The sequence below is a fragment of the Etheostoma spectabile genome, chromosome 22 (assembly GCF_008692095.1).
Source record: "Etheostoma spectabile isolate EspeVRDwgs_2016 chromosome 22, UIUC_Espe_1.0, whole genome shotgun sequence".
Classification (NCBI taxonomy): domain Eukaryota; kingdom Metazoa; phylum Chordata; class Actinopteri; order Perciformes; family Percidae; genus Etheostoma; species Etheostoma spectabile.
The window spans coordinates 2,394,368-2,411,861 of NC_045754.1; the positions used below are offsets into that span (position 1 = coordinate 2,394,368).

At 41.8% G+C, this 17,494-nt stretch overlaps 1 protein-coding gene across 1 annotated transcript in view; it reads left to right on the forward strand.

Moving 5' to 3' along the window:
* Positions 1 to 3,695: 3,695 nt before the first annotated feature.
* The window catches only part of gfod1 (glucose-fructose oxidoreductase domain containing 1), a 49,714-nt gene continuing 35,915 nt past the window's right edge, over positions 3,696 to 17,494 (forward strand). The window contains exon 1 of the mRNA XM_032503386.1: positions 3,696 to 4,463. Coding sequence (XP_032359277.1) covers positions 4,100 to 4,463 — 364 coding nt within the window. The 5' untranslated portion in view covers positions 3,696 to 4,099. The remainder of the gene's footprint in view (positions 4,464 to 17,494) is intronic.

Here is a 17,494-nt window from a genome sequence, read left to right on the forward strand (position 1 = left end):
CTTGCTGTTACCCCAAACCTGACGGGCTCCGAGAGATTCAGTCGGGGATAAGAGACATATCACAGAGGTTACATATACAGGGTTTTTTATATATACCTTTAAACTAATTTGTGTTTAAACATGGGGGGTGCACGTAGCAGATTAATCCAGTGATAGATAGAATAAATTAGACTGACTTGCAGATTTTTTAGGATTTGTGAAATCTATCTGGGGGTGGTCTTTTCCCTCCTTCTGACAAACGTATTGCCACATTTAGATTAGACTGTTCATACAGAGAGGTTTCCAACCTGGGGATCAGGACCCTACAAGGGGTCACGAGATGAATCAGAAAAACTTAGCTTTCAATACACAAAATTATGCTTTTTTTTTTTTTATTTGGACTTTCCTCAAATCATTGCTTCTTTCTTGTGAAACACTAGTTTTAACCTTTCACTAAAATGATTCATATGAAACAATATGAGAAGGGAAATTAACTCTTCAGTTGCCCTGCTCACATAGATATGCAAAATATGATAGGTAGTCACAAGGAGATATAATTTAGATTGAGGGGTCACATGCAAAAAAAAAACCATATTGGTATTGGTGCTTTTACGTTAAGGATCTGGACAGTGGTGAATGTGCAGACTCATAGTCGCGTTGGTGGATCAGCTTTTATCCACCAGAGGGGGGCCTTCCCTTCCCTTTAAACCACCTTCAATCTGCAGCTCGATGCCTGACACCGATACAGAGATTTATCTCCGAGCCAAATCAAGCATGGGCACATTTTTTGTATCAGACGACGTCCAGAGAGATAGCACCACGTGCTTGTCAACACAGCGATGCGTTCACAGGCCTGTACTAGTCCACTCACAGCATCTCTGTTTGCAGCAGGCTGTCAGGTTATGGGGCAGCCCCTTTGCTGTGGGAGGTGTCGGCCCGCTCCTCCCCTCCTATCTAACTGGCTGATCAGCTATCCAGCGCCCACAGGCCTGACCCCGACTGGTGACACAATCCGTCTCACACAAACAAACTAACATCTGATTCAATTAGAGCGTGACAGAGGGAAAAAAAGAGGGACACTGTGTTGGAACATGATGATGTTTACAGAAGTTGTTGTTCATCCTTTAGTCACATCAGCTGGCCTGTCCCATTACTATTTTTGCATTTATTATGTATGGTGCAGGAAGAGGCATCGACTTCTTTTGAAAGCTAATAGTTGCTCTCTGGCTCGTCGTAAGTCATATTGCTGTAACGTGAGGAGGAAGTTATGTATAGCTGATTGCAACAACACCCTGAATCCTGTTACCAAATAATCCCCAGTTCAATAAGGCTCAGCTGCCAGGATTTTAAAGCAGAGAAATGCACAGTCACACATTCTGCCAAATAGTCTCTGATAAGAACACCCTTGAGCTTTGGTCTTTGCTGACCTTTCACCTCTTGCAGCCTGTGGTTGTCTTTTACCAAAGTACTGTCCCTCTCGTCTGTCTGTCCCGCTCTTTGTTGACCAGATCAATAGGAGAGGCTGGATGTTGACAGCGCGACCTGGTGTGTGTTAAAAAGCGTACAGATGTGTGTGTGTGTGTGAGACTAAGACTCCTCGATGATTCTCAGCAGCAGCACTGCACCATGGACAAAAACTAACAGTTACGTGACGGGTGCACTTCAGTGTCATGTTGTGTGCTTGTGCCCGTATTGATTCCAGCTATGACGCTCATTATTTTTCCATCCATTGAAATGTTGTTGATAATTCCATCACTATAGGTCAACAGAGGTCAACAGGCTGCCATTTGGATGTTTTGTGTGATATATGACAATGTGTAGCAGTATTTTCAGGTCAATTTGTACTAAACCACTGAGTCCTGAGTGAGACCACAGCGTGGGAGTTGGCTGCTTTATAAATGCGGAAGAAAGTGATGTGTGTTAGAAGGGGGGCACGCACCCCCACCCACCCCACCCTAATCTGTTGGGCTGTCACTCTGACAATTGTGATTTCCATTGGATCAGAGTACTGTCATTTGGCTGCCTTTTCTGTCAGGTTTCCCGGCCCTCGTCACATGACCAATTATTGTTTCCATGACGACTATCCAAAATTCTGATACCATGGAACCAGCACTGGAATTTTTTTTTGAAGTGGCAGACTGAGCCCATAGAGCATGTGTATTGTATTCAGATAATTCAGATAATAATATTCAGAAAACAAGTCAAACTAATAAATAAACTAATTAGCAGAATTACATTGGGTTGTTTTATCCTATCCAATATTTCCTATATTTCTAAGAAGAAGTTAATTATTGTATTCTGACAAACTGTTTCATTTGGACTTCTGGAACCACTGCCAATGATAAAATAGCACCTTTAAAAAAATGGCTCTGGTGTCACTTTCCCTTAAGGACAACAACACTATGACATTAACACACATGCTGAGATAAAGAGAAACATAAAGAGAAACAAGTGCACTTTAACTTTAACAGAACTATTATAAAAAAGCAGTGGTGGAATAAGTATAGTCCTGCATTAAAAATGTTACTTTAGTAAAAAGTATGCAAGTATCACAGGAAGATGTACTCAAAGTATTAAAAGTAAAAGTAGCCTACTCAATGCAGAAACATCCTCTCACTGTAGAAAGTGTAAAGGATCCAACCAGCTGTGTGTTTAATGGTCTGATCATACAGCTGGACCGGTAGGACCTTATACTGTTGGCTAGTTTACTTTATACTCTAATAAAACATTGTGTTTTATGAACTGCATGTGTTGTGTGTGCAAAAGCCTTCATTTATAAAGTAACTAAAGCTGTCCGATGAATGTAGAGGAGTAAAAAGTAGAATATTCCTCTCTGAAATGTAGCGGAGTAGAAATGATAAGAAAAGACTCAAGTGAAGTACAAGTACCTTTGTACACTTGTAGACCTATCTAAGTACAGTACTTGATTAAATGTTCTAACTAACAGTACACCCCTGATAGTGAAGGAGTATTAGAGTTATTGTTATTAAGAGAGATTATTAATTATTTCTCTACAGCAGCCGAAGGGTTAAACTGGGGAGTAAGCGCGGTAAAAGCGACGTAATTCGATACAAAGATCGATAGAAAAAGACCGGAAATTGTCCAAAGTTGTCAATAAAATAAAAGTGTAACATTTGTTGCCTAATTTATTTGTTATAATAATAATAACAATAATAATAACAATAATAATAATAACAATAATGATAATAATAATAATAACAATACTACTACTACTAATAATAATAATATTATTATTGATAATAACAATTATAACAACAACAACAATACTACTACTACTAATAGTAATAATTATTAATAATAATAACAACAATACTACTACTATAATAATAATAATTATTATTAATACTATTAATAATATTACTATTATAACAAAAACAAGTAGCTCACTGACTGTTTGGAAAGCCAAGGGCAATGCCGAATAACCAAAAAACGTCACTAAATAAATATGCACAGGAATAACAATGATAACAGGCAAAACATAACCAACACAATCTAAACTGTCCTCTCGTGATAATTAAAGAGACAATGCTAATAATTAAAGCAACAACAAAAAATGCAGTGTATTCTTATTGAATATATTCGTGTCATTGACGCTTTTATTTTGAAAAGCCTTTGCACGTAGCGCTTCCTGTTGCTGTGTCTAACTTGACAGCTCGGAGCTGTTTCGAAAGCTGCAACATCAACAGCAGCTCGGAGCCTCGTAGCGCCGCTGCAGCCGGGTCCCGCGGACAGAAAGCGGCGAGCCGGCTGATAAAGGTAAAGCCCCTTTCTGCCTCTCATTTTATTCCTTCTCCCTTTACCTGAAGAGGGGGGTGGGGGGGGGGGGGACCGCTCGAAAAGGAATACCAAACCCAGGAAGGAGTTGACATGCCCTTTGCCGCTTGGTGCAGTCAGTGCGCTGATCGCTGTCAGACGCGGACGAGGTAAAGGACCCGGAATGGTGCATTTAAATAGTTCTTTTTAACGCGGAGGAAGCCTGTCCCGGCTTTCAATCTGTTTTGGGATTATTTCCCGTGGGGTAATAACGACAGTACATGCCCGATCGCGGAGCCGGAGCGACGTGGGGAATGCAGAAGAGCGGGTGTTTGGCTGCAGGTGGATGGCCAACCTGACGGTCCCATCCGCGGCGTCGCTCCCGCTCATCCAGAGCTGTTTAGACAAACTGAAAACAGAGAAAACCAGATCAAGACACGCACACGAAACCCGAGCCATGCTTCCAGGGGTCGGCGTGTTCGGCACCAGCCTGACCACCAGGGTGATCATCCCGCTGCTGAAGAACGAGGGCTTCGCCGTCAAAGCGCTGTGGGGCCGCACGCAGGAGGAGGCGGAGGAGCTGGCCAAGGAGATGAACGTTCCGTTTTACACCAACCGGATCGACGACGTGCTGCTGCATCAGGATGTGGATCTGGTCTGCATCAACCTGCCGCCGCCTCTGACGCGGCAGATCGCAGTCAAAACGCTGGGTGAGTCCGGCAGCTGAGGGATGGATGCTGCGGCCCTGGTGCGGTGTGGTGGGGGTGTGGTGGGGCCGGGGTGGATGGTTTAATGCTGCTTGGAGCTGACAGCCAGTCGCATGGCAACTTTGGGGGTTTATTGTCCTGCAGTGGAGCAGACTTGAAGTCCAGTGAGTTTGGAGTTTAGGTCATGGGGGCATGGAGCTGGAGGTTAGGGCAGGTTGGTGCCATGAGCAGCCCCCCCCCTCCCCGTACTGATGAAGCTGCCCTCTTGGCTGACTTATGAGTTCTGCTGCTGTTGGCCTCAGGATTGCAGCTACAGTGCTCTTGAGCAATGCCCTGCCCTGGACTCAGGGCTGGGCAATATATCGATATATTGTGATCTGTAACTAAATATCGTCTACCATTTTGAATATTGTTATTACGCTTGTAATAGATAATCTAAAAGTAGAGCCTTACTTACCCAACGTGATAGCCAAAGAGGGCTTAAGTCTTGTCTTTTCCTGTTTTTTTAAAGGCTACTGACTTTAAGAGACTGTCCTAGCTTTCTATTATTTGCCTTTACCCACTTTAAAACATAATTGATGACTATTTATCTTGAATCCAATTTTGAGGAAATTTGGTTAAAGCACCATTTGTCAACCTTACAATATTGTCAACATCGAGGTATTTGTTTTACAATATCGTGATATTTGATTTCCTCCATATGGCCCAGCTCTACCTGGACTCGTCTTCAGGTGCAGCAGTGTGTGCAGTAGAACTGTCGAGTAGAGGCAAGAACGTCACTGGGACTTTATTGGGATTTATAGAGTCATCCTGCCACTTTTTTAGATACGTTTAGTTATTGATGTTATGCTTTGTACACTGGGAAATGTGAAAGTCGGTCACTAGTGACTATTGTTGGTCTTCTAGCCCACTGATATTTAATCACCTGCCATCTCCTTCTCTATTAGACAGATAGACAGACAGACAGACAGACTGACAGACAGACAGACAGACAGACAGACAGACAGATAGATATTGATCCCAATAAAATGGGAAATTACAGTGTTACAGCAGGAAAATCAGTCACACAGCACAGAATATATAAATATACATGAAATACAAGGATACAATGGACATACATACAATATACAGGAAATAATAATCCGAAAAAATTACAAGAACAAATATTTGAATATATACAAGTTGGGAATACAAAAATGTGCAAATGCTTAAATAGTATGATAATATATAAATAGACCAATTGTGCAGGTTGCACTGCAGTGCAGTATTGCGGTGTAGTATTGGGTGTAGTATTGTGGTGTAGTATTGTGGTGCAGTATTGCGATGTAGTATTGTGGTGCAGTATTGCGTGTAGTATTGTGGTGTAGTATTGTGGTGTAGTATTGTGGTGTAGTATTGTGGTGCAGTATTGCGGTGTAGTATTGTGGTGTAGTATTGTGGTGCAGTATTGTGGTGCAGTATTGTGGTGCAAGTATTGTGGTGTAGTATTGTGGTGTAGTATTGTGGTGCATTGTGGTATTGTGGTGTAGTATTGTGGTGTAGTATTGTGGTGTAGTGTTGTGGTGCAGTATTGTGGTGCAGTGTTGTGGTGCAGTGTTGTGGTGTAGTATTGTGGTGAGTGTTGTGGGTGTAGTTGTGGTGCAGTGTTGGGTGTAGTATTGTGGTGTAGTATTGTGGTGCAGTATTGTGGTGTAGTGTTGGTGAGTGTTGGTGCGTTTGGGTGTGTGTAGTATTGTGGTGTAGTATTGTGGTGCAGTATTGTGGTGTAGTATTGTGGTGCGTATTGTGGTTGCAGTATGTGTGGTGTAGTATTGTGGTGAGTATTGTGGTGCAGTATTGTGGTTAGTTGTTGTGTGGTGAGTATTGTGGTGTAGTATTGTGGTGCAGTATTGTGGTGCAGTATTGTGGTGCAGTATTGTGGTGTAGTATTGTGGTGTAGTATTGTGGTGCAGTATTGTGGTGCAGTATTGTGGTGCAGTATTGTGGTGTAGTATTGTGGTGCAGTATTGTGGTGTAGTATTGTGGTGTAGTATTGTGGTGCAGTATTGTGGTGCAGTATTGTGGTGCAGTATTGTGGTGCAGTATTGTGGTGTAGTATTGTGGTGTAGTATTGTGGTGTAGTATTGTGGTGCAGTATTGGGGTGCAGTATTGTGGTGCAGTATTGTGGTGTAGTATTGTGGTGTAGTATTGTGGTGTCTCAGAGCATTATATGTTGTTTTTGCTTTGCTGTAATTGCCCACAGGGGACAAAATAAAGTTGAATTTGTAATTCCCTCCCTTGAGCACAGGATTTAAATATTGTGACCTTCTCTGAAAGGATAGGCTACAGTTTCTCTCCCAGCACATCAAACATGTCCTGAGTGTGATGCTAATGTGTTTAAAGAGGCCTGATCGTCTTCACCCCACAGCACAACTGGATGTGGGTGGGGGGGACTCCCCGTGAAACAAAGCCTGTGGTTAAATGCTAAACTTGACCTGTGTTTGTGAAACTGGCAGCCACAGAAGAAGAACAGAGAGACGCACAAAGAGAGGTTGTTCTAGTTTAGATCTGGAGCAACGCAGCTTATTTTGGAGATCCCGTTCGGGAGCTGTGGAGCCGCTGTGAAAGAACGGAGGCAAGGACTTTATTTACCCCTCCGTTTGGCAGCAGAGCTCAGCTGGCAGGAAGCTTGAATAGGTCAGGGTTGTGGCTGAAAACCAAATGGGTCCAAAGATACTCAGCACCCGGGGAGTAACTGGGTGAGACACATTGGATCTTAGCTACACACCAGTTTGCTGGGGGAGGACAGCAGGGCTGCAAGTAGTGAGGATTTTCATTATTGATTCATCTGTGAATTTTTATGATTAACACATTTATAAAACACATCTCCCAGAGCCCAACTGTCTTAAAACCAGCCAACGGAGCCATTGTAGTTGTTCTGGAGCTTTCAATCATAACACGTGATTTTCATCACTAGATAGAAAAAACAATGGGAATTTTATCTGCAATCTAGGCTTTTGATTGCGGTTCTTTCATTTTTTTTTTAAAGATTGTGTTTTGGGGCATTTTGGCCTTTATTTTGACAGGACAGCTGAAGAAATGAAAAGGGGGAGAGAGGAGGGAATGACATGCGGCCAAGGGTCGAGGAGTAAACCTCTATATATGGGCGCCCGCTCTACCAACTGAGCCCTCCGGGCGCCCCTGATTCTGGTTCTTATTGATTCTCAATTCTTTGAGGTTTGGTGTTGAATCAGGTCACATGCTTACTTCACAGATTTTATTTGTAATCAAAGGTGATTTACAGTTTTACTGGGGCTTTTCAGCCACATGTTAGAGCGTTGCTTACTGTGCTCCATGTGCTACGGAGACCAAATGTTACGCATGTTAAATTTGAAACCAATGATCAGATTCAGAACCAAATTTTACAAATAATTCCAAATGATTCCAATTGTACTTTTTTAAATGATTCCAATATGGAACTGGTTCTCGATGCCCAATCTTACTGCAATCCCATGACTACTCTGCAAACCCCGTCTTCTGGTGAAGCCCATGTGAGATTTAAAGCACCAGAGTGGCTAAATGGACCTTGTAAACTACAGTTAGGGGCACTTTTGTCAACTGCAGTTTCCAAAGTAAAGTCCAAACTTTGAATCTCAATAATAGACTCATATTGCAGCCGCAGCATCTGTATTGCAACATATGCCTTCACAATCTATAAACCTGAATATAAGAAACCAAATATTACAAAAGAATAGATGTGTATGAATCCTGTTGCAGTGAGAACATGCTATGGACCTCACCTTTTTTATCCTGTCATGTACAGACAGAGCATGTGTGACAGAGACTGGGATCCACCAACCAAACTGCTGTGACTATAGAAGAAGTCTCGCACTGACAGACCTTCCTCCACAGCGCTGCTGAGGAGGGTCTGGGTAGTCCTCACAACATTCAGGGATGGGAGTGCTCTGGTTTATTGGCATTTCTTTAAACCAATCACAATCACCACGGGTGGCCCTAAGCATTGGACGGAGCCACGGCGCCTCTGCAAAATAGCCTCTGGAAGGATCTTGTTTTGGTGGAAAGTGTGTACGTTCAAAAGTAGTTTTAGTCGTGCGAGAGAAAATCTCAGCGGCATCGGAGCAATTCCGGAAGCGGAATGTGGGGAATATATACTACTATCAAAGCGATGCTCCCACTGTCAGTGGCCATCAGAGTGCCGGCATTAGCACTATCTCTGAAGTGTGTGAGGGACGGCGATGGAGAGGGAAGAGCTGCGGAGTGTGAGCTGCAGAGGGACTCTTATGGAGAAGGTCTTGTGACTGGACTCGGCTGACCTTAGCTGATTGTCATGGTTGGTCATCCAACTTCTTGATGCATAGCACGGGATGTTTTTCAATGTCATAAATGTCAAAAAAATTACTCTTAATAAGCATGCAGAGTTTGAATTAAAAGAGCCAGATCGTGATTACGCTTCCTAATCCTAACTATCACAAGACTAATTGAGAAAAAATATTCTTGTCTTTTGGTCTGAATGAAAAAAACAAGTTTATAGGGAAAAGTATAAAGGGAAATTTCTTAGTTCAAGGTCTTTTCACTGTTGATTTGTTCAACTTTTACGCTGTTTTTTTAGATTCAATAATTGCATCTTTCCAAAAGTCGTTAATCATGCTAAGTAATAGAGTAATCTTGTTAAAAAATTGTGATTTCAATGTTGACCAAAATAATAGAGGGATTATGATTTTTCCCATAATAGAGCAGAACTAGTTGAATCGGGTGTGTTTCTAAAGGGCTTCCGCATATTGCCGTGGTTGAAAAAGTGTCCATAAAGTATCCTGTGACTCCCAGTGCAAAGGTGTGACTTCTGCCCCGGCATCCCTGCGCTGAGATAAGACCTCTGTGGCTCCACTCACTCTGACACTGCTGCTACTGTTTGCTCTTTGGCTTCAGTTACATTCTGCGGAGCTAACAGGAGGGACAGGCCCTGAAGTACAGTAGACGGTGTTTGTTTATACCGTGACCACGCTAATGTCAATAGATACACCCGCTACACCATACTGCAGACACCCACTTTACTGTTGGGGAAAGAAATCTCTTTCCTAATCCCGTCAGTATGCATGCAGGGTTTTCTTTAACATTATGAGGTTTAATGTGTACGTTCAAAAGTAGTTGTAGCCGTGAAAACTCGACAGAAAACTCAGATTGGATTTACCCTGCAGAGATCTGAGGAGCATCTAACCATAGTCCCCATGTATCCACCAGAGTTTATAATGCCAACGCGAAGGCGGATTTCCAGCCCAAAATGAGTGAAATCCAGGCGGAATTTCCGTCGGCAACGGAGCAATCCCAGAAGTGGAACGACAAGGATATAGACTAGTCTCCACCTAAGCCGAATGAATCAGTCCCGAGGATCAAAACCTACTAAAAGACTTCTCTCAGATCTGATGATTGTAGTCGGTCCCCAGTGGACTTCTTTAGCAGGTTTTGTCTTTAAACTTAGTGTTTTTATTCATTATCTTCTCTAAGTTTTAGACACAAATACGATAATAATAATGGTCCAAAATAACGTGAAATTACATATTTCATTCATTGGAAATATGTACTGTAAGTACCTAAGTTTTCTACAAACCTAGGGAAGTGGGCACGTGTCAATGCTTGTGAAGTCCAGTTGTAACCCCGTCTGAACGTTGCACAAGCCAGCTGATCCTGAGTCAGAATCCCTAATCATGTTCCAGTGAACTTGACTCAACCTGCACCCCAGCCGCCGCAAACCAGCCAACGACCGTTCTTTCTCTCCTTCCTCTCAGCTCATTTCCTCACAGCTCATTGTTCCTTTCCCAACCTCCTCTCCCCCCCCCCCCCCCCCCCCCCCCAGCCAAGTCTGGTATCCAATCTTATTTATGTTCTGGTGGATTACAAACATAAAAACAGTATTTGCATATTCTGTTCAACCCGGTTTCAATTATCAGACAAGAAGTCAAAATTGGAGTCCACTGTGTACTCTACTGGCCGATATATTTGTCAGTATTTATATTATAATATGTTAACTAATCATTTATGATTATTTTTCAGTATGGATTGACTTGTTTATTTTTGATTAATCTATTGATTATTGTACCTATAAAGTGAAAAATGCTGCTCAAGTTGCCATCTTTATCAGATTAACAGAAAACTCAAAGTTCCTTTTTAATGATATAAAACTGAGGAAAGCATCGAATCATCACGTCGTAGAAGCTGAAATCAGAGAAAGTTTGACATTTCTGCTTAGCCTAATAAATGACCTTAAAGCTTCAGTGCGGAACTGTTTTATGTTAATGAGCGTCCGTTACATTCAAGCCATTGCTAAATGAGTTGCTCCAAAGCTAATGAAGACTATCAGCCCCACCCATCTCTCTCTGTGTTTCTCAGTTTGACTATGTTCAGAAGATTGTGGCGTCCGGCGACTTTCCCGCGCAGAAACTCAATTAAATGAAAATAATTCACCTTTTAAAATTTTTTTAACTCCGTGTCCTTCTTGTAACTGTGCGGAGGAGATGTGGGGGTGGTGCGCGATCACGGAAGGCTTGTATCATGTGGACACGCTGACATGTTTTGTTGTCATTACTTAGACACTTCCTCCCGGGGGGGAGACAGAAACTACGCGCTATAGCTTTAAGAACTCAGCGATTCAGCGGTATAAAGATATCCGTTCCCTCCCGAGGCTATTTTCACAGCAGCACTGTTGCGCCGTCCGGCCAGGACGATTGTGATTGGTTTAAAGAAACGTCAGTAAACCAGAGCATGTTTTTCTCCCATCCCAGAATGCTGTGTTGACTAGCCAAACCCTCTGGCAATGCGAGACTACTTCGGGGCTAACTCTTTTTCAGTTTACCTAACAATTGGGAAGCAAGACACTTTGCTGGGTCTTGATGGGCTGCAGCATTTAGTCATGAACAGATTGAAACCATGCATTTACTACCACAACGTTACCGTTAATTAGTTCTCAGCTCCTGTCTGCTCTGATCCGCCATCTTTCTCTAGCTGGCTCTGCCACACACTCACTACGTACACACTACGCATTGAGTAGGGCTGCACAATTAATCGAATTTTAATCGCGATCACGATTTGGACTTCCCACGATCAAATTTGCGTGATCAAGCGATTATTTTTTATAAAGCGTCATTTCATAGAACGCTCCGGGTTTTTTGCAAAGCCAATCTCCCGCTCCATAAAGCCGTCTGCTCATGAGGCAGTCAGAGTAGTTCACTGCACCCCGTGCAGCTAAGTTTCTAGATGTAGACAGTCCCAGAGGACAGAGTAGCGTGAGGAAAACTCAACAGATAGCAGTCGGTAATACGTCAGTCTCAAGGTTTACCAGTTTACCAGTAAACGCAACACTTTGTCCCATTTGTTGTTTTTCAGACAACAGCAGTGACCAGTGCTAGTTAGCGTCTGTTAGCTGTTAGCTCTTCTAGGACGCACCGGTGCTAATGTCCTCGCATCCGCTGCAATGCTGTTTATATGGATATGGTTTAATTTTGCGTTACATGACCCATTTCGTCTGTAAAGCCGTGCCTGTGTGCTCTCTCGTCCTACTCTCTCTCCTCTTACTCTCCGCGCCCCGCCACACAGCGGCCGCCGGTCCACACTTCTGATGTATGTCTACAGTTTTAATTTTTCATTAACACAGCTGTATATTGTTAAGTATGAGCAAACCTGTATTTGTACCAGTGTTTCCGCGGGTAACTCTGTTATCGCGGCCGCTACGGCGAAGAACACAGAAGAAGTTTTTGAATGCAGCTAACTTCAGTTGGTAGAGTAACAGCGTGGGAGACGGAGCTGCTGCACCGAAGCCTAGACCAGGACCAGAGATGTGACCCATGGCCAGAATATCATAGTTCATAAAAATGCAGCGCAGTGAAGATACAGACGTTTAATACACACGACGTGTGTATCCGCCGTTCGACCCGTGCTGGACCCGTTCATAATGATCAGCCGTCTCTCTGTGAGTAGCGTCCATCACACTCCCTCTCGCAGTTATAAATAGCCTATGTGACAATAAAATTAGTTTTGGTTAAAATCAACAAATAATCGTGAGAATAATCGCGATCAAAATTTTGATCAAAATAATCGCGATTATCATTTTGGCCATAATCGTGCAGCCCTAGCATTGAGCTATTTTTTAAAGGAGCCACGCTACTCTTACAAAAATCTTATGTGAGAACAAGTGGATTGCACTTAAATCCAGATCTCAGTCAAATCTCAGTAATACTGCTAGCCATAAACTTGCCATTTTACAAGTTTTTTTTTTCAGTTATCAGTTCTCATTCATATACTGTATGCCAGGTGTTTCCGACCCTGTTGTGGGTTAGATTGTGTAGCAAAGACAATCCAAACAATGCTTCTTTTTTGTTTTGTTTTATCGAAGCTTTTGCGGTTTGACAGTCTCGTTCTATTATATCGCAATGTCAGTTTGAATTAGATGAATCATTCAGAACTAGCAAAGACGTTTGCCAACACCGTTGATATACCAAACATATGTATTTAAATGCGTTCTTTTAAGGGTCCTACTTCTGATAAGATAAATAAACCAGTATAAAGTGAAACAAGCATTGTCAGAAAGCTGAAAACATGGCTGTTAGTCTGAGCTCATGAATATTTAAATCATAGATGTTTTAGAGAAACATGGTTTTCACAGGACAACAAGAATGTTACATGCATGTAACTGCATACGCTCTCAATAACAGTGTTTTAAAAGTCCAATAAAACCATTGTTTACAAAGTAGACACATAAGAAATAAATGCCATCTATATGAGTGTCAGGGGAAATGGCCAGTGTAATTATTCCCATAAACTGCAGTATGTATATTACATCACCGCAATGCATGACACCTCCAGGAAAAAGTCTCCCGCACTGGGAGTGAGAATGCAAAACTAACTTCCTCCTCTGTCAGAGTGTGTGAGCTGATATAATCTGCCCGTGGCTGGCTCATTGCTTACCCCGTGAGCTGAGTTAATAAGTGTGATCAGACTTTTTCAACAGAAGAATGTGAACACTGGCTCTGAAAACAGTTTTGTGTTATTTTCTGTCTTAAAGGTCTCATATAATGCTCATGTTATGGTTCATAGTTTGGTGGGTTTTTACTAGAACAATTTGAAATGCTACAAACACCAAAGATTCTTTTGTACTCTTTTTAAATAATTTTAATAATAATGTTTTCCTGTAAATCGTTTCAGTGGTTCATCAACTCGTAACAGGGGGAACTTCTGCATTCGCGGCTCTCTATCAGCTATAACCGCACTATGCAAGTCTGCCAGATCGCATAGTGATCTGTAGTTCCAATGAGACAATTCCGCTTCTAACCTGTAGGGGGACCAAAGAGAAAGAGTGCTTTGGTGTTGCTTTAATGTTAAAAAAAAACTTTATTTTTCTCATACTGTCTGTCTGAATATACTTCACCTGTGTTCCCTCTCTGTCTAAACTGCTCTGTTTTAGCGCCTGCCTTTTTAAGTCCCCTTCCTGAAAAAGCCCAGTCTGCTCTGATTGGTCAGCATTTCCAAGTCTTCACACCTGTGCTCTCAGAGTCTGCACTCACCCGTCATTGTAGCTGGGAATGACTGTAACGCCACTGTAGCATCACTTTCCACCTATATATATATATATATATATATATATATATATATATATATATATATATATATATATATAGTATACTTGTGACATCACAACTGTACAGAAGTCCTGACGGCTCATTTAAAGGCACAGTTTCTGAATACGGGCTGTGTACATTTGTCAGTGAAATGAGCATTTTTATACTTTGACAGTATTTAAATAGTACCTCAACCTGATTTATTATCTTATAAAAAAAGACATGGTTCAGGCGCTCAGATGGCTCAGTTGGTAGAGCGGGCCCATATACAGAGGTTTACTCCTCGATGCAGCGGGCCCATGTTCGATTCCGACCTGTGGCCCTTTGCTGCATGTCATCCCCCCCCCCCTTTCATTTCTTCACCTGTCCTGTCAAATAAATGCCCAAAATGATCTTAACTAAAAAAAAAAAACATGGAAATTTCACCTTTTACAATATGGGACCTTTAATTTTTCTTTTAGCCCATTTTAATTTTACACGACATATATATCCGGCCTTGAAGTCAATTATATTTATATTTTGCAAGTGAAATGCAAATGTCTCAGGTAATTTGGAATGTCCTTGTATTTGTATTATACCAACAACTCTAACAGAAAAGGTAAACTAAAAATCATCGCCCATAATATTAATGGATCAAAATGTGTTATTTGGCTTGTCTCTAGACCATATGATGCCCTATTCTTACTGAACTCCTCCATGTTGTTGGACACAGAGGGGTGGAATCTGGTCGGCCACTCCTGCCCCCCACCACCAGAACCAGAAGGGGATATTTAGTAGGTATACAAGTGTCATGGAGTATTGAGCTGGCCTACTGGGTAGAAACCCACGGGCCCTGGAACAGAACCTCTGAATGAACGACTGTCACCATTTAAATGACTTCAAAGAGCAAGCAGGCAAAACAGGATGAACAAGAAATGACGGAATAGAGACGTAAAATGACTAAAAGAAGTTAAGATGGCTAAAAAAGAGCCGTTAACCACTAAAACTTGACGCAGAACTACTAAAAGAGTGTACAATGACTAAAGAAAGGTAAAAAATGACAAAACAAAGAAACACAAAACTGGAAAAAAAGAGATGTCGCTTAAACGGGTTCCACAGGTTGTTCAGCTTTGACCAGAGTAGGCTCGCCCCCCCCCCCCCCCCCCCCAATCCATCATACCAGTCCGTCTTGTTGGGCCGCATCTCTCCTTCCATACTTTCTTTTCTTCCATTCTCTTTCTCACCACTATGGCATTCCTGAGGCGTCTCATGTCAAATCAGGCTTTCGTGGTGTGTTGGGAAGGCAGGGAACCTTACACACACACGCCACACACACACACACAAAGACAGACTTGTGTGAGGCAGAAGGATTGAAGGAAAGTAGGATTTCTTAAACCAGAGGATTTTGAAGGATGAAGGATTCTTTGGTCTGTTTTTTTTCAGATCCATTTGAATTCATTAGCATTTCCGACATACTGCAGCCTGATGAATTCAGACACCGTGTGTGTGTGTGTGTCAGAGCCTTAAGATACATTTTAGTATGGCCGATTGGAAGTTTCTCAGTAGAATTAGTTATTAACTATATTTAATGTCGCTTGAAGCAGTGGATCTTTAATGTACCAGAGCTGTTGTTTATTCATGGGATCAAGGCTTGTAAAAATTAGAAAAATGGGAACGCTGGTGCCCCAGTTTTTGGTCTTTTAGGTTTAGAGTACAGTTTTTGTTTTTAGGCATCATTTTAATGTCTTTAAAAAAATGTACAAAGTATCCAGCTTTAAAGTTACAATGAGTGGACAGATGCTTATGAACTCACAATACAGAAAGTATACTTTCTATACTGGAAGATAAAGTAACTCCAGACCCATTTTATATCTTTAGACAGAGCTTTTAACAACACCTTATGGTCTTCCTCTGCAGATGAAGTTTGCTTTGTCTCCTGAGGAAGACCATGCAATATGTCTGAAAGTTCCGGGCTGTAACTAATATTTCCTTTTCCAATTAATCAGGGGATTATTTTCTCAATTAACATTTGATCTATTGAATCTTAGCAACTAACATTTGATAGCCAACACTAAAAATATTCAGTTTAGTAGCACTTAAGACAAAAAATCAAGCCATCATCACAATCAAGAAGCTATAGGGAGTGTAAATTGATTAAAAGAATTAGTCATTTATTAGTCATTTGACTGATAGTTTCAGCTTCTTATTTTTGTTGACATCACTTTTTAACATTGGGCTCTAGTCGGGGTGCGTTTTCCTCCTGCTGTGTGTGAGCGGGGCGGCAGCTCTTGTGCCGGCCGCATGCTGAGAGGCAATCTGAGAGCTGAACTGAAAACGTTACACGAGCAAGAGTTTCATTTGCACTTTCTGTCCCTTTGTGCAGTTTAGGTTTGGCAGTGGGAGGAGGAAGTGGTGGGAGACATGCCCCGCAGCACCGTGCGACCTCTGGAGGGTTTTACACTGATGAGCAACAGGCACGGAAGTGTATCTTTTTATAGCAGTTCACCATACTTTATGACGTTTATGTAAAATCCCCTTCATCACGTTGCTCCGGTATTCATCATTTTGGAAAATAAAACAAATTCCGTCATCACATCAAGTGTAAATGTAACCACACCCACTCCCAGTGAAATCCAAAGAGCTGCCGAAAGGCTTCCCCAAACCTTTTCAGAGTATATCCAATGTGTGTGTGATCTCTCTCTCTCATGTCAGTGATAGAAACTATCAGGTATCAGGTCTGAGCCACTCGCCCCACCCACCCGGACTGTGCTGCTGTCTAAGAATAGCCTCTAATACTCATCACGCTCTGATAATATTTAGAAGCAAAGTACATGGGCAGTTTGGGTAATTACAGCCTGAATTACGTCGTACGAGGGCAATATCCTCTATGTTGATATACAGTAGGTAGTTTCATATCTCGATGACGATATGCATCACGATATAATGTGATTTGATAAATAATTATATTTATCTAGTGCAGATGCAGTAACCAACGTTGTAAAGCATGTTTTTGTATATTCCAGTGTGAATTACATATTTGACAAATGAAAGATTAAGAGTATTTTTCTCATTTTATTAATAACTTTAGTGCAAAATGGAAATAACAGAAGATCAGAACGTAAAGTGTCATCCAAATGACGTAAACATTGTAAACATTGCTGTATCCCAGTTAGGCTGCTTGTTGTTCGACATTGCGATAGAAACGGTTTAGAAAAATATGCACAATAAATATATACGACAGACATTGTTTTGACCAGATACTGTCATATTGTGCAGCCCCACTTTGTAAAGTTTCCCATTTCCTCTTAAAGCTATCAGCTAAAAGGTAAGAAATTCCCCTAAGGAGTAAGTGGAGACCAAAACAAAGCTGAAATGCGTGTGGATGTTGGCTTTACATTTGACCACGAGCAGATAGAAACAGGACTTTGAATGCTAATGCAGTCTGCTGG